At 34.3% G+C, this 22,547-nt stretch overlaps 1 protein-coding gene across 1 annotated transcript in view; it reads right to left on the bottom strand.

Annotated features, from left to right (window-relative positions):
• The window catches only part of Pgant5 (polypeptide N-acetylgalactosaminyltransferase 5), a 325,123-nt gene that overhangs the window by 52,808 nt on the left and 249,768 nt on the right, over positions 1–22,547 (bottom strand). The window contains exons 10-11 of the mRNA XM_090394846.1: positions 17,929–18,109; positions 7,538–7,677 (exon numbers count right to left, since the gene is read on the bottom strand). Of these exons, the coding sequence (XP_090250972.1) occupies positions 7,538–7,677; positions 17,929–18,109 (321 nt within the window). The remainder of the gene's footprint in view (positions 1–7,537; positions 7,678–17,928; positions 18,110–22,547) is intronic.

Raw genomic sequence — 22,547 nt, 5'->3', positions numbered from 1 at the left:
TATATTTTGAATGAATTTAGATCAAGGCTGAAAATTTACTTGCCACTGATAACTCGCCAGTAGATTGAGGAGCATTGCATGTAGACATAAATACTGTAAAACATGCCGTTACTGAAAAACATGGTACTATTGAAGTACTTAACAATAGTGTCAGCATGTCATGGAGGACTTTTTACTAATTTCTGGTAAAATCCAAATTCAGCTTTAAAAAAAAATTCTAAATCAGACTTGTTTACCTTATAGATAAGAATCTTTCAAACAATTTGTATAAAATAAGCTTTTATACAAATTTCACTACTTTTAAAGAAATACTGTAAATTTAAAGAAATATTGTGCCATATTTCTCTAACTTACAGTTCTAAGAGAATATTATCAATTTATGCTAGGTGTTCATTACTGGATCCCTATTCGATTAGGAAGGTGGTTCGATCACACCAGCTGTGCAAATCATTTTTCCTCTCCCCTTAAGCTGACTAATGCTGACTGATGTTCATTTGTGTCCCTTTCTGCTGTTTGTAATTGGAAATGACAATTATAAAGGTTACTCACTGCTGAAGTTTTCAAGTTATTTTTCATTTTTAAGTGCAGACTTGCACATATTTAATTTCTTATGAAGATTTCAGGAAGTAACATTAATTTAAGCTAACCTAACATTTTAAAATTGAAACATTACTTCCACATTTTCATACTCATCTAGTTTCTTCTTACATGTTTTACATTATTGTTGCATTTGTACTTTTTTCATGTTACTGTTTTGCATTCTTTAGTCTGCCAATCTCCTTTATGTTCTGCTCTCAAGTATAATTTCCTGCATTTTCTTTATTCTATTTCCCTTGATTTCCTTTGTTTCTTTAGGAATAAAATAATTTTTATTTTACAAAGCGTTGGAGGAATAATTATTCCCCCCTAAATCAATTATAGTAGTGCTTGTACTATAACAAACTATTTTTCTGGTCCCTCTGGATTTACTATAGTGAACATCCATACTATTTGATTATCACTTCCCTCTGAAATGCTTTTAACTCATTTCATGAGTTCACTCAACAGGTAAAATATTATCCATTATCATTTTTCCTTTCATATAAAGCTCAATGGACTGTCATAGCCAAGTAACCTAGCTTCTTAGATACTTACCTATGAGAGAACAATTAATCATATTTGTATTACATATGCTTGTATTTACTGCCTAAAAATTGTCTGCATTTTTCTAGCTAATTTGTCTGTTTTGCAAGATGAAAAACTCAAATTTCCAGAAGGAATAAATCCTGCAACCTCTGCATGAGACCAGTTAATTCATATTCAGTTGAAAAGCCATTATAAAGGATCTTCATATCCTAGACAGGATTCAAACCCAAGTCTTTCAAATGAAGGATGTTGTTGATACCAGTCTCTCCAGTATGTTATTAGGAAACAAATTTCTTTATAAATAATAATAATGTTATTACAAGAAACCTCCAAGAAGTCAGGGACTCATTAAGGGAGGCAATATCACTCACACAACCTGTCATACATTCTCTTGAATTTATTCACACTATCTGTACTCACCACTACCAACAATGGCAAGCAATTCCAATCACTCACCACTATGAGAGGAAAATATCTAGCTTTCACCTCTTTCTTGATTGCATTCATTCTCATTTTCCATGGATGCCCTCTCATCCTCTCCCCACTCTACATAAAATAAAATATTCTATCCTGTATGATTCTTTCACAAGTTTGTAGATCTATCATATCACTTTCTTTCTACTATTTGCTAGTGTCTGCAGTCCACACAAATTCTCAATCTTTCCTCATAATCAAATTCCAGTCCCGATATCATTTTTAACGCTCTTTTACACCCTCTCCACTGTATCTACATAACCTTGCAAACCAGTAGACTAGATCTGCACACAATAGTTTGATCAGGTCATAATCAAAGCTTTGTAAAAATCAAAATGACTTCCTTATCCTTACATGTCTGTCTGTTTCAGCATTGCAATTATCCTATGAGCTGTATTTTCAATCTACTATATGGCTCTTGAACTTCAACTTCCCATCTGCTAAAACTCCAAAATCCATAGCCTGGCCAGAGTCTTTGCATAATATATTCTGCTTATATATGCCAGCCTGGCTGGCAGAGTGGTTAGCATATCCGCTCTCCAGCCAAAAGGCTGAGGGTTCAAATCCTGCCGTGGGCATGGATGTTTGTGTTTGTATGTGGAAAAACTAGTGGTGGTGGTCGGTGGTAGATGGCATTGGTGTAGTTGCAGTCAGTTGGAGAGCAGGTGCCCTCCCTCGATAAGTCTATGGACTCCCTGGTGGTGTCTAATAATAATAATATATTAAATCACTTATATATTCTGCTTATACATCATATATAATACATTCCCTGCTTATAAATTAAATCACTGGATATTTCATTACATTATAGGGCTTAACTTTACATTTACTTTAACTTAATAAGTAATCATGTTTTAAATCATAGATTTTTATTAGTTTTTTTTTTTTTTTTTGGCATTTCTATTTCTTTGATATGTTTCACTGTTTATATGGCTGAGAGCATCTTCAGTAAGTTACTTAACATAATTTAAAAGAAAAAAAATTTCCCAACAGCTGTTTTTTTTTCTATAAATTGAAAAAGACTGATATGATAGTTTCATCACATGCATCATTAGGCATGTTATGTGCAGTCTCTACATTGTTGTGTGAGATCTGTATGTGGTTGCTAGAAAAGGAAAGGTCATGAATGTTACACATTAATGATTTCCAAATGTCATGAAATGCCAGTGGTTTCTATTTAGTGTGCCTTTTGAGGGAATCTTGGAAGACTCCTTGAAACAATCTGTTGAAGTAATTCTCTTCTAAGTAAGGCATGCATGCCAATTTACCATGTGGCATTCTTTGAGGATATGTGCTGCGAGTTTGCTTTTTTCTTCCCTTTTGTTTTCATCACTTACATATTTTTTTTATAGATTTGAAATGTTTCCCAGTTGGATCTACATACACCTTTCAACAAGAACACCGAATCTTGTATACCCCAGGATGTTTATTAAATGGAATTTTGGATTTGGGAGAATGTAAGAAATTTTGTAAGGTGTTAACTAGTTTGAAGGTTGTTCTGATGTTGACTGATTTTAATATTGTGGCTATCTTCCTTGATGCTAGTGTATGGTAAGGATACTGCACCTTTATAATTAAATCCGGATTATCATGGGATGGTTCATCAGAAAATAAGTTTCATTATTTTGCATTTACTCTATGCCAGCCATGTGCAAGATTATCATATATTCTTTCTGCTCCTGTGAAATCTTTCCTGTGCTCACTCAAATTATATCAGCTAGATCAAGGTACAGCCACTTCAGCTGAACACATTTTCAGTATTTGTGCTGGTATCCTATCAGTCTCTATCACTCAATTCATATTCAGTTACATGACATGTCTAGTACTACTTCCTCATATACCCGAATTTCTTCATTCAGTGCAGAGCTCTATTTTAGCTAACACTCATTAGTTGAACAGTTTATTCAGTATCTGTCATACCACCAGCATTCAGTAATTATTCTTTCACATTCGTTTTTTTTCCCTTGCACCATAATGACAAAATTCTTTTGGGTTATCTTTAGCTTGCAGAGCCAGTTTCTTTTCATACTTGCCCTAAATCTGTCATGACTAATATCATCTTGATGCACATGGTATTCCTTCCACATCATCATCTTTTTTTTTTTTTTTAAGATAATGTAGAAGGAATACCACATCATCTTTTTTCATAAAAATCTCTTACTTAATGAGACAACACATCCATTTCACTCCTGCCATGTTTATTCTTCACACTCTTAGGACTTATTATCTATTATATATTGCATCATTGATGTATTTTTATACTTCCCATCTTGTAACTGATACCACAGGATCAAAACCTAGTATTCGCCTAAGTTGGTCATAATGCCTTGCTTTATAAGTCAGTACACAACCTTTTCTGAATGAAATATTCACAATGGAATCGTTTAGTATCTCAGGAGTACAGCATGATCACTGTCACCAACTGGAGACAGAATAGTTACATTTTTAACTGAAACTCCCCCCCCCTCCCCTCCTCACACCATAATCAAGGCTAATGCTCTTTGATCTTGAGTTCTTTCTATCATATGCTGACTTTGTCTTGCAACAGTTCAATGAATTCTGTTTCATCTTCTCATGAGATTTCACTGCTATCCATTCAGTTTGGATAATAAAGTTCCTCGTGATGATTAATCATTTAGTATCCATTTGGTTTATTTGCAATGCATTCACTGTCACAAAAAATTGCTCCATTTGTCTGTAACAATTCTCCACCATGTATTTGATCTTGTTAGACTGCACCTCATACCAAACAGTGTGAAACTCACTGCTACATGGAAAATTGTTATTGATATTGCAATCATAGCTTTCTACCCAACTAGATTCAAATCATCCAATTTCATTCAAAATCCCACACCCTCCTTTCCTATCTTATCTTTATCCTTCCTAAAAATAATGTGCCCTTGATACCAGTTAGTACATCTGCTTCTGAGAACAAGGCACTAATGCCAATAATCTGAGGCCACAACATATTCACCAAGGACAACAAACTCAATTCCTTTGTTCCTGATACTCCTGGCATTTGTATACTCACCTCTATGGTTTATATCAGTGGTGTTCAACCTTTTTTACTACACAAGCTACTTTTCTATAAAAAGTTATTCGCCGATCTACTCTCTTATATAGATCACGTTCCCCCAACCTGATATCTGATTATGCACAAATAAACAACAAAAAAAAAAAAAAAAAAAAAAATACACAGCTAAAAACTTCATTTGTGTATTTAAAAATTTATTTATCACTTTTAATTATTTTAATACAACAAAAAAACAAACAAATATATTGGAATAAAATATTTATTTCTCTATTTTGGAAAACCAAAGTTAGAAAAAACAACAGACTGATTACAAACTCACAAGTTACAGGAAATGCTGGTTGATTAAAAAAAAAAAAAGAAGAAGTTAATGTGAAATTTGGCATTGTTTGGACCTTGCAATATTTTCATAGTCAAGTTGATATGAAGAAGTGGCCAATCACAGACAATCATCAAATGATCATTTGTAATTTGGTTTCTCAATTGATTTTTTATGACAGTCATATTTGAAAAAGCGGATTCTGACAAGTATGTCGATCCGAAACACGACAGAATTTTTCGCACAATATCAGTTAATATTAGGAATTTTTCATGTGCATACTTCCAAATGACTTCATTGTTTATCGATTTTAAATGTAAACTATTCTGAATGTTTATTATCTCAAGTTCTACTTCAGCTTGGTTTATATCAAACAGCCCACTAATTTTATTTGAAATTTCTGTGATGTTCAAGTTTTCTTGAAATGGATTATTGATAAAAGATACAATCATTTCAGTTTTATTAAAATCTTTAAATCTTGAATTTATTTCTTCCTCAACTAATTCTATTTCACGAATAAATTCTTTTAAATCATAGTGAAGCATTTCTTGATTTTGTTCAAAAAAGTTTAATAAATATGGAAGATGTCTAAATTCACAGTCATTTATATTTTTCTGTAATAAAAGTAAGTATTGTGGAAAGTTTTTATTGAACTTAACATGTCAATTAAATTTTTATCTCTACCTTGTAACTCTAAATTTAAATTGCTTAATTTCATAGAAATCTACTAAAAAGGATAAGTGTAATAACTATCTTTTATCACCCAATTGTGGATAAATATCTCCTTTTTCATCAAGAAAATTTTTTATATCATTAATTAATACAAGAAATCTTTCTAAAAATTGACTTCTGCTGAGCCAGCGAACATTATTGTACAACAGAAGTTCCCTAACATCATCTGCCTGTAATTTAAATAACCGTCGTTGCAGGGCTTTTCCTCAAACAATATCCAAAACATCTTTTGTGTTTAATCTTTTACTACACAGTACTTGGTGAATAATACAGTGGTACATTAAAAAATCTGGATATTTGTCATCGTTTTTACATAATGAAATGAAGCCTGATTTATTACCTATCATTGCAAGAGCACCATCAGTAGTAATAGACACAAGTTTAAAAAGCGGAAGTTTGTGTTGTTTCACAAATTCATCAAATGCTGAAAAAATGTCTTCTCCCCTAGTCCTTCCCAATAATGGTATAATTTTCAAAAGTTCTTTACTTGAATAATCTTGAAATACCATGCGAATAAATACCATTAACTGAGCAATATCAGTGAAGTCGTTTGATTCATCAAATTGTAATGAAAATGCAACACACTAGTGAATGTCTGACATTAACCTGGCCTGGAAACTTTTCTCCGGCAATTGGAACTCTTCCTTTCAGCAATTTGAAACCTTGTCTGCAGCCTAGAAGTAGTCTCTCTCTCTAGCGACGTCTCGAACCGAGAAGCTGCTTTCTGAAAGTGGGAAATTCCTCTCTCAAGCAACGTGGATCCAGGCAGCCTCCTCTCTGACAGCAATTCTGGAACTGGGACCCCTTCTGCTTGCTTCAGTCCCTTTTTATTAGGCCTCCTCTGAGACCTTGTATGAAGTTTGGCAACCCCCAAAGAATCAGTATGAGTCTTTCATCTTAAGTTTCAAGTTTGACACACCTTTTGTTCTCCTCCAGCCATCAGAAAGTTGTTTGAACTCTTTCTGACTGACTTCGGAGATGTTTACACTTAGAGCCTGCAAGCCTTTCTCATACATACAAGTTTCAATAACAATCTTTCTAATGCCGCCATGTACAGCTTCGGCAACAAAAACATTGCCTTTGTTTTTAACACTCTGACATATTCTTATATATACAGTTAGCCTCAAAAGAGTTATTTACAAAAACATCTAATACAAACTATACCAAGACAAACAAAGTTTATTTTTTTACAATATTCACATGGGACTTAACCTAAGTAAAAAATCTATGTAATGTGCTTTGGAATATTTAATATTTAAGCTGCAATCAAGTTTTTACACTTTGCTTATAATCATATTCACTCGGCTCGCTGTTTGACTTCCACTGATCCAAATTAATTCATTTACCCGGACTTATAAGAAAATTGCTGATTTGACAATTTTAACGAAAAATAAATAAACAACAGCAATACACTCAACGCGAATTAATACAAAATAATGATAAATAAAATATTATGTTTTCAGTTTTAATTAAATTTGTAAGTAAGGAGGAATACACAAGAGATCGACCAAAAATTGCTCTGTGATCGACAGGTTGAACGCTCCTGGTTTATATGATCCAGTTGACATCTTTCAGATATCAATTCAAATTTAATGGTTCACTTATGTAGACATCTTTGCATGTAGTTAAGTCCGAACTGGACAGCACACAATAATGCTTTCATCATAATCACCATCACGATTAAGCATGTTCATATCATTAACATAGTTTAATAACTTAGTCATGCTTATGCATAGATTCTCACCATTCTTCCCATCATAATCTAGTTTGCCTGACTCTCCATATTAGGTCCCATACCAATAATTTCTCCAGATTATACTTAAAATATATGTATGTATGCAAAGTGAAATACTAACCTCTCCTAAGTAATAATAATCAAGTGGCATCTGTGATTCTGGATATATATTCTCTAGGTACCATCTAAAAGATTTACAGCTCAAATTTTTTCTGAGATTCTTTCTTAGTGTAACATCTCCAACATCTGCTTGCTTGGCACCTATTATCAAAGACAGTTCATCAAATTACAATATAGTTATAACAAATTAACAAAACATGAACAAAAATTCACTTAACAAAAAACTGATGAGACTTCAAAGTTTTATAAGATAGAAACTTTTTATAAAGTTTATAACATAAAAACATTTCACTTCTCCTTCCCCTTACCAATAAAATTCACTTGGTGAAATGCATTTTATCAATAAGGGAGAGGGAGAAGTGAAAGTCAACCATCTCTAAGATGATGATGATCATCATCAGTTTCCTGATATGTACACCCAAGGGATGTTCAGGTTACTATGATCGCAATACATGATAAAGTTTACATTATTAATCTTCAATCAAACAATTTTCCTCTAAATAAGTCTATTACTTGTGAGAACTTCAATATTGTCATAGCTAACATTTTGTGCTTCTATTCTATCCTATTTAAACGGTTACCACCTTAGATTAGCTCTTCTGACACATTTATGAATGCTAATAATGTTGAATTCTTTTTGAATATATCTTCATTTATAATATGATTCTGCCACTGATGTCATCAGTTCACTACCCTATATTTTCTCAGATCCCTCATATCTGTGGTCTCTATTTGATCAAGTGCTTTATTTCTAACCAAACTCTCAGACCTATAACTTAAAACTGTTTTGAACAGTGTCTTGTATACTGCTAGTTTGGTGATTGGATAATTTCTTGCTTATTCCATATAAATTTATTCAGCTGGCTACCCAATAAACAACAGCTTTGTTTATTCTGTTGTCTATTTTCAGATTTAACCTGCCATTTCCACTTAAAGCTGTGCCTAAATAGCTGAAATATTTTACTCGTTCTATATTCAGAATACAGCTAAGTTTTTTATGCTCCTGCCTATTTTCATAGTTTTGGTCTTTTTATTGCTGATTTCCATGCCAAATTTGTCACAGCTGTTATTCAAATTACCGTATTTTTCTGTGTATAAGACAAACCCCTACTTTTTCAAACCCAAAATTAAGAAATCAATATTTTACACATAAAACAGAACACATTTGATATTCTTTTGAATATTCAAAGTATATTTAGTAATTAGGTAATATTTTTAAGATACATACTAAGAAATTATGCATCACTCTCAGTTCCGGGTATAATTTTCTTCATTGTTTTTTTATTTTCTGACATTTTTATTGGCTAGTGCACAAAATATTGTTAATGCATTAACTTACCCCACCAACGAGTTGTAGACATATGAATGCTTTCAGATTTCTGATTGGTTTATTCAGAATCAGCCATTAATGACATCAATCGACAGAGTTAACAAAGGTAAGTGATTGGTGGAAGCCAGTTTGCAGAGACAAGGTACCGGCAGTTTTGCCATGGCAACCATGGGTCTCTCAACTGGTCACCCTCCCCCCATGTATAAGACGACCCCCAATTTTTGGTCTAAATAATTTAGAAAAAAGTAGTCTTATACATGGAAAAATACAGTAGTTAGAGAATCTGGGAAACTAACAGTAAATGTGTTTAGGAATACAACATCTGCATAAAGCAAAGAGATAAGTTTGACATCTCCAATTCTAACATCAGGCCTAATGTCACTTTCTTTCATGATGTGATCTATATAGATGAACAAGAGTAGACATAATGTACATCCTTGTCTTATCCCTGATTTTACACCATCTTCCTGTATTTCCTTCAATTTTAACTGCTGACTGACAACTTAAATGTAGACTATGTATTGCTCTGTATAATGTTCCCATTCACCCCATATAATTATAGTGTTTTGAAAAGCTTTTCTCTAGGAACCTTGTCATATTCCCACGATTTCTCAACCATTTGTCTTAAAGTGAAAATCTGATCTTGACAACCACTATTTGGCCTGAACTCAGCTTGTTCTTCCACAATCTTTCTCAACCACTTTTCAAGTATGCTTGTATAAATCTAACCTGCAACACTTAGTAGAGAAATTCCTCTATAATTCTCACATTCATCCATCTCTAAGATCTATTCAAAAATTAATATATGCCCATTTCATAGAAATATGAGGAAGTTAAAATCTGCTTGATGACATTTAAGTCTTTTTTTTTTTTTCATCCAGTGCTGAGTTAAGTGGTCTCATATAGGAATAATGAAGCTCATTATAGGAAACCAATTTCTTATTTTTAGAATTAGGCAAACTAAATCTTAAAACAAAACTTTATTAAGATAAAATATGTTTGTTGCCAACTGTTAACTGATAAAGTAAGTAGTTACAAAACATCTAAATTCCATTCTTCTCAGTTCCAGGTTGATGAGAATAATTGGTTACTAGGATGAAAAAAGCTGAACTCAGCCAGTGATGCAGGAGACACATGTATGCTTACATCAGACAGAAACAACATCAACGACAAATGTGTGAAGGGCAGAACTAAAAAAGGGCAACTGACTAGAGTTAGTTATAATGCAACTTGCCATGCATTTATTTTATTCAAGCTTCATCTCAAAATGAAAACAACCATATACAAGCTTGTTCATTAAAAACTTCTACAAACTTGTAGAAGTTTGTAGAAGTTTTTAACAAAATTGCAAGAGATTCAAATTTGCAATTTTTGCAATAAACCTGGCCCAGTTGGCTGAGTGGATAGTATATCCAAGCATAAGCATGTTTTTGTTTTGTTTTTTTCTTTTTAACCAAAAATGAGGCCACTACCCAGGTAATTCACTTGAAGTGGATTGAAAAACTTTGATGGCTTGTCTCTAGAGCAGAGAACTGAATTATCTAGGCTTAGTCTTTCATGGATGGGATTCATATAATAAAAACGAAATGCAGCTTTTACCAACTGAGTTACTGAAGCAGGTTAAATTTTGCAGGATATATATATATATATATATATATATATATATACTATTTTTTTCCCTAGACATACATAGCTATGATAAAGCTTAATTTTATGAATTAGACACAGTAAGAGATTAACAATAACTAATAATAAAATAGAACAATTATAATAACATAATGCAATAAAAGTTATCTGAATGTGAATGGATCTTAGCAACCTCAGCATATGTTTTTATTTATAATTTTATGAAGTCCAGAACTTAAAAGGAAGCACTTTATGGCTTCACTTTGGCATACCTGAATTGCCAGCATCACTACTCTTGCACTTTGGGCCATTATTAAGTAAAATAAGGGTTACTTGAACACAGGCACTGCAATATCGTGACAGTCGATCTGATAACCAAGAGCTACTAAGAATGGCATACAATTTAAAAAACTTAGGAATTGTCTATTACTAAAAGAAAGAGCCATACAGCTTCATTTCTGCGATGTAAATTTACATATAGACAAAGTTTATATTAGATCCAATATTATTTCAAAGCTAAAGGTTTGTAGAAACTATGAAAGTTTCGTTAGTTGACCTGAGAGAGCTTACGAGAATACAATCCTCGGCATCTCCAAGTTGCCTTAGCTACTTAAGTCGAGTGGTGCAAGCTAAGGCAACTCAGGGATGCTGAGGATCGTATTCTCATAAGCTCTCTCAGGTCAACTAACGAAACTTTCATAGTTTCTACAAACAGTCGGTTTTGAAATAATGTTGGATCTAATATCCACTTTGTCGATGTAATTATAAATTGTTTATTTCTGGAATTTTCCATTTAATATTTTCAGATCAGGATTGACCACAGATGGGGGGGGGGGGGAGACTACAGTGTGTGTGTGTGTGCACGCGCGCGCGCTCCACACATGAAAGGCCACAAGACCTATAGTACACTAGTGCCATGTGTGGGCAAGAGAAATAGAAGAAAGGAGTCTGTTCACATTTTGTTTGAACAACTGGGGGTTGTAATTTTTTGGAAAGCAGAGTGAGGGAGACTGTTCCAAAGGACAGAAATAGATGGAATAAAAGAAGTGAAGTTGGCGAGTTTCAAGATGGACCGTAAAAGGGTGTTGGATAGTAGTGGCTCTTGTTTTATTGATTTTGGAGGAAAGTGGAGGAATAATAGTGGCCAAATCAGCAGAGAACTGTTGATAAACAGTTCTCTGCTGAAAGTATCTGTAGAAGAGGCACAAGGCAGAAACTGAACATCTATGAGAGAGGGATCATTAATTAGCCAGACTGCCCTCTTCTGGATAGAATCAAATAATCTTAGAGAGAGAGAGAGAGAGAGGGGGGATTTCGGTGCACCACCCCAAATATGGGAGCAATATTCCATAGCTAGGAAGATTTGGGCTTTGTATAGAGTTAGCAGCTTTGAAGGTGTGAAGTAGTGTCTTGTGTGAAAAAGTACACCAAGTTTTTTGGCAACTGCAGAAGCTACAGTTGAAATATGGTTGTGCCAAGAAAGATTGGAGGTGCAGTCCAAGAGGAGAAATCTGATTGTGTTTGGATATCTTGTATTACTGAAGATAAGGGACGCAAGCTCTCTTTCTTGTGAGAGACCAGACAGAACTGAGTTTTGGTGGCACTGAAGTTTACCAAGGTTGTCCTTGCCCCACTGGAATATAGCTAGGAGATCCGTGTTCAGATTCCTGGTAGATCTTGAGGACTAATACTTGAGCACTAACAGGTTTGTCAAATGAAAAGAAGGAATGGAGTGTACTGTCGTCAGCAAAGCTATGGGCAGGATTGGAAGTCTGTGATAGCAGTTCATTTATATACAAGAGGAAGAGGGTGGGTGAAAAAACAGAACCCTAGGTTATTCCTGTATTGGTGGGGAAATCTGAAGAGAGTAAGCTATCTGCCAATGACACAAACTGAGCAAGTGAGAAACATACTGAGCAGTGAGAAAATTGGCAATCCAGTTGCAAAGTGGGGAAGGCAGACTATAAGATGGCAGTTTGGCGAGTAGGTCCCTGTGCTAAACCCGATCCTTTGAAATGTTGAGGGCAACCACGTGAGTTTCTCCAAATTTCTTCATGGCTTGAGTCCATAGGTGGGTAGTGAAGGCAAGACAACCATGCTGTAAATCACGAGTGCAGAATCCACACTGCTGGTCACTGATTAGTTGTCTCTAGATGATTCAAATTGGTTGTTAATGACCTTCTCCATAATTTTTGAGAGAACAGAAATTACAGCAACTGGATGGTAGTTCGTTGGTTGACTTTTATCACCTTTCTTTGGGATGAGCTGGATGTGGACCTTTTTCCATGTTGTCGGGTAGATGCCAGTTGAATAGGATAGATTGAAGAAGCAATACAGGATTGGTTAGTTCTGGGGCACAATTTTTTAATACAATAGGTGGGATACCTCAGGACAAACTGCCATGTTTGTGTTCAGGTTAAGGATTCTTTGAATTTCTTTTTGTCAGAAGATTATGGGAGACATGAAGGGAGCCGTTCTTTGAGGCGTGGAAAAAACTTTGCCCAGGTCATCAATGCAGGAAATGGAAGAGAAGAGTGATGCAAGTAAGTTGGCCTTGTCTTTTGGTGAAGTGACTACAGTACCATCTGGATGTGGTGGAAACCTGGGTGGGCAGAAGTTTGCTCCCAATGGCCTTGGCAAGGGGACCAGAAAGAGTGACTTCCATTTAGCCCTTTCAAAGTCTGACTTGGACTTGATAATGATTCTTTTACAACTGCTGCAGGCTGTAATATAGGCAGAGAGGACAGCTGGAGTTAATTATGGTAAGCAGATGTTTTTTCTTTTACAGCATTGGCACACTTTTTTGAAAACCAAGGCTTGATGGTGGCTGAGAGTTTGAACTGGAATAGGGGGATGAAAGCCTTCATTCCTGTGGGGATGATTTCTGTTATTCGGCCTGAGCAGGTGTTTGAATCAGAAGAACTGAAGTAGTAGTTGGACCATGGGGGAAGGAGGAATAGAAGTCATGTAGGTCCTCCCAGTTGGCATCCTTGTAGTGCCAAAGGACATGAGACTGTGAACTGATAAGTGTAGGTTGTTCTGCAGCAAAAGAGACGTATGGAGTTATGGTCCAAGTTTCCAAGAGAAGAACCGACAACCACAGTATAACTGAAAGGGGGAGCTTGTCAGGAAGACAAGGCCAAGTGTGTTGGAAAATTGGAGGGAGTTGTCTGGTATTCTGGTGGGAAGATCGATGATCTGAGATAGGTTGTTACTGATGGCAAACACCTCAGCATCCCTGCCTGCTGGATCGGTGAAACTGGAGAAGTGAATGCCAAAATGAGTTGAAGTCCCCAAGAGGGTTGACCTCACTATTGGAGTACTTAGACTGCAGAAAGTCAAGCTTTAGAGAGAAAGTCGAAGAGGTCAGAGTGGTTGACGGAGTTAGGAGAGCGATAGAGGGAGCATATGAAAAGGGAAGGTTGATTTGGTAGAGAAATTTTGAGCCAAAGAAGATCAAATAGTGGGGATTCAAGGATTTGCAGCTTCTGGCATGGAATGTCAATTCTCACGAAAATTGCCACCCCCATGTATGGCAGAAAGAGCTGTGTAATGTATAATTTCGGAAGTTGAGGTGTACAGTTTTTTTGTAAGAATTAGTGTTGGTAGGTTGTTTGGTTGGATTTCGGTTGCCTTTTATGATTTTTTGTTTTTTTTTTTTGGTTGGATTTTTCATGTTTTTTGTGGATTTTTTGAACAATTTTGTGTGGGAGAATTTTTGAGATCCGCAGTAAAAATGCATTTCTTTCGGTTGTGGTTCATTGTGTTTGGCGAGGAAGAGATAAAAAAAGAAGTAGAGCATGTGTGTGTGTGTGTGTGTGCACTGCAAAATTTGATTCTTGGTCACACCCATCCACCCGTGCATGCACGTGTGTCGGTGGTTGGGTGTGAGTGATCAAGAATCAAATTTTACAGCACGCACACACATGCTCTATTTCAAGGAGATCAAGGAAAGGAAAGGAAGGAATAGCAGTAGCATTGATCTCCAAACACGAAGATAAACTTGTTGATTAGAAGGAAATTTCAAGTGGTTATGTGGGCACACTTCAAAGTGGGGAAATGGACAATGAAACTTATTTGTACCTATGGTCCCACAAAATGTCCTTCTAAGAAAGATGCAGAGAAATTTTTCTAGTCATTAGAGCAGGCAGCTGATATAAAGAAAATGGAAAAGTGATCGTTGTTGGGGATTTAAATAGCAGTGTAAGAAATGAATCCCACCAGGCATATAGGAACATTTTGGGAAAATTTGGAGAAATGTCAAAGCTAATAATAACAGTATCGGAAGGATTTTTGCTCAGAACACTGACTAGTCATTATTAACACCACATTCCAACATAAAGATGTGCACAAGTTCACGTGAAGAGAAGATACAAGAAATAAAAACAGTCATTGACTATGTTATTGTTGATAGTGATATCTTCATGCAGGATACGAGTGCACAGAGGATCTAAAAAACTGGAAGTGACCATTTATTAAGGTAAAACTGAATATCACATGAAAAAGAATGTAAAAAAAGTGTTAAAAAGAATTAAAGTTGAGCAACTTTTACAGGTAAATTGTAGACTCAAGTTATACAAACATTATTGAAGAAAAAATGAAACAGTCTGAAACACTTGCAAACTCTGAAGAAAACATTAATTCAGCTACAAAGGTGTGTGTGTGTGTGGAGTTGTCTGCAAGGAGAGAGAAATAAGAATACCATGGTGGACACAAGATGTTAAAGTAGTAGTCCTGGATAAGAAGAAAGCATGCTGAAAGTAAATAGAAAGAAAGCATGCTGAAAGTAAATAGAAAGAAAGCACTTCTTAGCAAATAAGTCAGCTGATGCTCTAAAATAGAGAGAAAAATGTAAGAGAGCTAAGTTGTGTAAAAGTAAACAAAAGTCATGGGAAGACTTCATTATGCAAAATAAATATCAGGATAGTGGCAAAATGTTCCGGAGGCTATTGAAAAAAAGCTTAGAAATGGAAGAAAGATGCAAAAGGAATCAAAAAGGATAAAGGTGACATGAAACTTGAAAATAAGGATATCCTAGATGTTTGGAGTAATTACTTTGAAAGAATATTAAATGAAACAAGCAGCAGAAAATTTGTAACAGGAATGCAAACAGGATTATATATTAATACATGAGGTAGAAAGGCAGCTGGAACAGATGATAATCGATCAGAAATGCTTAAATATGGAGGTTTTACAGTGGCTTAACTGCATAATTCAGAGGGCCTGGTCAGAAGGTCAAATTCCAGATAATTGGAGTAGAGCTATCATAAATCTAGCAGATAAGCTTAGGTGTTGACAGTTATTCATGACTTATTTTTAACGGTATTAACAACACTAACCAAATCAGAGGTTTGTTTGGTGTTGTTAATATCAATAAAAATAAGTCATGAATAGAGCTCTCATAGTTCTCATCTATAAGAAAAGATAATAAAGCCAAATGTGAGAATTACAGAGAAATTTCTCTACTAAGTGTTCCAGGTAATAACATCATATATCAATATGATAACATCAACAGCAAAACACAATGTAAAAATGAAATTAGGAAATAACTAACATTGGGATCATATTATTCATTATAAGCAGAATTTTCAGCCATGTTTCATGACCATTCTCGGTGCATATAGGAAAAGAGATAAGACAGAATAGGCTGAAATTAAAGCATGTATTACAATGCATGATATCAAGTGAAGGAGAGCTTCATCTATAAACTATTACAATTCACAGAAACAAAATATAATAAGTAACAAAATATTTAGTACTAAGCACACAATGGAGGAGTATTTCTAAGGATGGCCTCCCAAAATTGGGAAAACCTCATACAGTCAATTTTGTTAATGCAGCTTTTCTTATTATGGGCAGACTGATTTGTCTGCTCAGATTTGTTTAGGACATCAAGATTATATTCTGTTCTATGAGTCTGACAGGTCAGGTCTAGCCAGCCATGATGTATCAACTAAACACAGAATTCATTGGGATAAACCTAAAGTTTCACACAAAAGTTATTTCTTATTAGAAATGACTAAAGAAAATTGAGAATCCCATATCCATCAGCCAAACCTTAAGAAAAATGACTGTATGAGGCTTTCTCAATTTTGGGAGGTTATCCTTAACAATACTCCTCATTTATGTGCTTTTTGTTGTTATTAATTATTATTTTTTGTTTCTGTGAATTCTAATAGCTTATAGATAGAACTCTCCCCATGAAATAATATCATACATTGTAATCAATACTTTAATTTCTAATGTTATTTCATTTTTACATCTAATTTGTTTTACCTCTTTTTCTATGTGAATTGAGAATAGTCATGAAACACAGCCAAAAATTCTGCTGGTATACTTCCATGTTCCATCTAACTGCTGTCTTGTGTAAACAATAAGAATAATTAAAATGCTAAGAGATAGAGCATACAACATCTCTAGCAAACATACAGAAGAAAAATCAAGAAATTTTAAAAATACTTAAGGCACACCATATTTCAAAATGGATATAGGTAATACAATCAACTTCCAGACAATGACAAATAAGAACATAAAGTTGCAGTAACCCATCTTTATATACAACATGTAACAAATAAAATTTCTCCACTATGCAAGAGTGATATTTTTACATCCTCCTAAACCTCTATAAAAGGCTCTATAAAATACACTGTTCATGCGGCATATATCAAGAAGGACAAAGAGGATAGTCCAGAGAGAGAGAGAGATTCACATGTCAGAACATGTTAAAGATATGAGAAAGAAGCAAAAATACAAATACAGATTACATTATCATAATACTAATGAATGCCATTCCCTAACTATGACAATAAACAAAAATGTCATATGTGGACCATGACTGCCTTTTCAGAAAAATCAAGAAAGCATCAGAAATGTTACACACCTACTCCATGCAATTAAAAACCAAGCCATCACCTCACATCTACTCTGATCATCATTCATCGAGAATCTCAAACAAAGACTTTGTCAGTTATGTACATTACATTCTGAAATGTGATAATTCTTGCTAGAACATATGCCACTATGCATCATTTGTTAAACTATTTTTCAACCATTGATTCCATTCCAGTTTTGATAAAGTAAAGCTCTTTCATTTAACTAAAATCGAACAAACTCCTGAGGAAGTGAATAGAATGGTATATGAAACTAGTAGAGAGGTGTGAAACTAATAAAGTTTTGTCTTAGAATTATGTAGTCTTCATACTGAGTCAAACAATAAAAACTTTTTGTCTCTGTGAGAGCTAACTTATCTTCAGCTGAAAAGCCCTTGTAAAGTTTATGTCAGAGATAGAATTTGAATACATGCAATAATGACAATACCCTTCCAATCAAAGGATATTGTCATAATAGACTGAGTAGCTCTTATGGAGGCTCTCTACATATAACAATGCAATAAATTAATACATTTTCATGGAAAACATATGAAGAAAAACACAAACCTGGATTAATAGCATAATAAAATTCTTTCCATTCATCTAACCAGACTTCTGCTAATCTAGCATTATTATGGTTGACAATTTTACTTGTACCTCCAGGAAATGTATATGGTGTAGATTTACGAAACACATGACCAACATGAGAGCAAGTAACTATTTCTAGAGTTCCTCCACACATCCATATCTGTGAAAAAGTAATATAATTAAAACAAAATTTACTATAATTTCCTACACTTATTAACACAAAAAGAATATACTAATATGTCAAGCGTTTGGTATTATATTGAATCAGGCATATGATATTCAAATCTCGTGAAAGGTCAACTTCAAAAACAAAACAGAGGGCTGCACCAGTAAAAAAAAAAAACGTATTATTTCTGGAAAAATTTCCATGTTACTCCTCTAAATAAATATTAATTTTTATGGCTATTCTTGTCTATTTTTTTTTTTTTTTAGAAGTACCCCTTTTTTATAATGTCATTGGCTTTTTACTCAATTTTTAAGGCATTACTGATGTTTTAAAGAAAGATACATGAAGAGTATATGGGAAGAATAATTTTGGACATACCTTTGTAGAATGTTCCTAGTTGTCTTCTTATTCAGCAGCATCTGGCGTATGATGATATATATTTGTATTACCGCTGAAGTATAACTGAAAGGAAATGGTTGGAAATGTGGAAGAATTGTAAGTGGGGGTAACAGGGTGTGACACCCCTAATCCGGTTCCATCATATTCTATCCTTCTCCTTTCCCCAAAAAATTTCCATTTTTCACCTTCTTCCCAAAGAATTTTCAGCCCACCCTTAAAACCCAGGTTTAAAAATTTGCATACCTCTTGCCTCATTCGCAATTCTCCCACATCTCTCTCTCTATCTTCACATCCCCCCCCCCCCTAAGTCATACTTCAGCAGTAATACAAATGTACATCGCATTATGCCGGATGCTGTTGAATAAAAAGACAACTGGAAACATGCTACAAAGGTATGTCCAAAATTATTCTTCCCATATATTCTTCATGTATCTCTCTTTTTATAATGTCATTGGCTTTTTACTCAATATTTAGGACATTTCTGATGTTTTAAAGACAGATACATGAAGAATATATGGGAAATAGGAAACAGGGTGCGACAAAAAGAGGGAAATTTTTTTCCCATAGTTTTGACAAAAAATAGACATAAAAATTAATAATTACACTTACAATATTATATACAGAGTGGCCAAAATTAAACTTGCCCTATTTAGAGCCTTATGTAGCTCCATCTAACAACCAGAATGTCACCAAATTTGGTAGGGACACTAATCAAGACATGTAAAGAATTCTGCAGGAAAAAAAAATGTTCAAAAAGTCACTGATAGAGGGAATATGGTGCTGTGCATTGTAAAAAAAAAGTGCTAAAATGGGCAGACAAACAAATAAAGACTAACTGAAATGAAAGATTATTTTATGTGTTGCACTTAAAAACAATATTAAGATATTTAATATCAATTTAACACAGTAATTAAGGTATTACAGTTACTGGAGTATAAATATTGCCACAAACCTGCTGCAGAACTCGAGCACAGCAAGTTCACCCATGCGAAAGATGGCTTGGTTCAATGTGGTGCTCTAATGGACCAGAAATCGCATTCTGTACGTAGCATTCACACAGCAGAATGTAACATGTCTGAAGAAATGTGTAATATGCTGTCCTTTAAGACTGCCAATTTCAATACACTGCCACAATAAATGTTAGCTTTCAGGTAACCTCAGAATCAAAAAATCATTATCTTGTATGGATAAGATGTAATTTTGACTTTCCATACCGTAAAGTGAAGTGCATGTTGAACATTATCAATCGAAATGTGTTTGTGAAGTTTACCTTTAATTTATAGCGCCTATGATGTCGGCAAAACAGTTCAATGCTCGTTTTATGCAAATTTTCAGCTTCCTGGGTCACAACAGTGTCTTATATCTCGTATTGGCAACTTTTCAAACTAAAATGTTTTTGTGGAATACTTCTTCCCATGTCTTGATTAGTCTGATTAATTTCCAAAACTTGTGTTAAAAATTATTTTAAAATATTCTGAAAAAGATGCTATCAAGTAACATTTATTGAAATACATATAGTTTGAACATTACTTATTTCCCCCCTTGCATTATTCCAATTTATGGAAATCATATCATTATGGTTACAGATTTAGAAACACTGTTTCTAAATCTATTTAGCAACAGTTGTTTGCAAACAACTCTTTTTTGCTTTTATAATAAGAAATTATGTTAAATTACATTACATTCTTATTTTGAGATTAATTTATAAAATATTATAAATTTATATTCAGTAGTAGTTTAAATTGAATTTCCAGTTGAAAAACGAAAACAAATTATTATTATTATTATTGTTGTTATTTGTGGAGTGCTCATTTCACCAACAGTAACCATTTCTTTACCACTGTAAAACATACAGTTAAATTATCTGAGACATGTCCTATATGGAACTGATTTAAATTTTATGTTCGTTTTGAAGTATTGTAATCACAACTCTCGCCCCACTCCCACGACCGCTGAACAGTAACTGAATTATAAATATCTACTTTCTTCTAATTTCATACTTTTCAAAGCATATTTCATATCTGAAATCTATAACTGCATTTTACCCATCAAGAAATGAAATAAATTAATTATTCATCATCATCAAATTCCTGCCATGTACCCTCAAGGGGTGTACAGGATATGATAGTACTACATGAAAAATTTACATCATTACTAACTTCCTATCTACAATTTTCCTCCAAATCAGTCTGTTACTTGTCAAGACTCCAACATTATCAGATCTTATATTTCTATCGTCTCAGGCACTTGGTACCATATCAATCCACCTATATCTTGGTCTTCCTCTGGGTCATTTTCCATGGCAGAGAATACTTGTTTTGCTAATCTTTTCTTGCCCATTCTGTTTAAGTGACCATACTACCTGAGATTAGCTCTGCTAATACATTCCTGGATGTTGACAATGTCAAGTTCTTTCCTAATATCCTCGTTTTTAATATGATATTGCCATTGATGCCATCTGTTCATGCCTCTAATCTTTCTCAGGACTCTCATATCTGTGGTCTTTAGTCTTTGGTCAAGTGTTTTACTTCTGACCCAGCTCTCAGATCCATAAGTTAAAACTGGTTTGAACACTGTCTTGTATACAGCTAATTTAGTGTTCCGACTAATTTCTCTCTTATTCCATATGAATTTATTCAATTGACTTCCTACCATACCAGCTTTGTTGATTCTGTTGTCTATTTCAATATTTAATTTACCATCTTTACTAAAAATCGTGCCTAAGTAGCTGAAATGTTTTACTTGTTTCACAGGTTCTCCGTTCACAACACAGTTGACATTTTCAACGAATCTGCCTATTTTCATTGTCTTTGTCTTTTTATCTATATCCATTACAACAGTTATTCAATTTAGTCAGGGAATCTTGCAGATTTGTAGCGGATTTATTTAGAAGTATAACATCGTCTGCATAAAGCAAAGAGCTGACATTAACATCTCTAATTTTGATATCATGTTTAATACCACTTTCCTTCATAATGTGATCCAATATAGATAATGAATAACAGAGGGGATTACATACATCCTTGTCTCACACCAGATTTAATATTAAACCATCTTCCTGTACTTCAATTCTAACTGCTGACTTACACTCAAATACAGACTAAGTATTGCTTGATATAATGCCCCATTGACACCATATAACTGTAGTGTATTGAATAGCTTCTCTATTGGCACCTTGTCATATGCCTTTTTCAGATCGACAAAACTTAAATATAGATCTTTGTTATATTCCCATTCATTCTCAACTATTTGTCGTAAAGTGAAGATCTATTCCTGACAGCCTCTATTTGGCCTGAATCCAGCTTGTTCTTCACCAAGCTTTTCTTCCACAATTCCTCTCAACCGTTTCTCAAGTATACTTGCATAAATCTTGCCAGGAACACTCAGTAGGGAAATACCCGTGTAATTCTCACATTCAGTTTTATTTCCCTTTTTATATATGGGTACTATGAGAGCTCTGCTCCAATCATCGGGAATTTTTCCCTCTGTCCAGGCTTTCTGAACTATGCAATGCAGCCACTGTAAGACTTTTATACCACATTCTTCAGCATTTCTGGTCGAATATCATCTACTCCTGCTGCCTTTCGACATTTCAAGCCTTTGATAGCTTTTTCTACTTCAAGTATGGATATGTATTCCTGACTGTATGCCTGTTGAGTGTTATTTACCACTGTACTATCACCGCTTGTTTCATTCAGCAATTTTTCGAAGTAATTACTCTATACTACAAGGATATCTTTTCTCCCGTTTTCGTGTCACCTTTATCATCATCTCTAACTCATTTTACAGCACTCTTTCCCCCATTTCTAAGCTTATTCAACAGGCCACCAAAATATTTTGCCACCTTCCTGGTATTTATTTTCTATGTTCTTGCCAAAGTCCTCCCATGACTTTTGTTTAGCTAGTTTTACACAGTGTTTAGCATTCTTGCATTTGTCTCTATATTCTCTAAGAGCACAAGCTGACTTATTTGACAGGAACTTTTGATATGCTTTCTTCTTTACCTTCACTACCTCTTTAACTACCTGTGTCC

Source organism: Typopeltis vanoorti, chromosome 6 (genome assembly GCF_054136105.1).
Source record: "Typopeltis vanoorti isolate ZY-2024b chromosome 6, IOZ_Tvanoo_1.0, whole genome shotgun sequence".
Lineage (NCBI taxonomy): Eukaryota > Metazoa > Arthropoda > Arachnida > Uropygi > Thelyphonidae > Typopeltis > Typopeltis vanoorti.
This window is presented reverse-complemented; position numbering and strand designations above follow the sequence as displayed.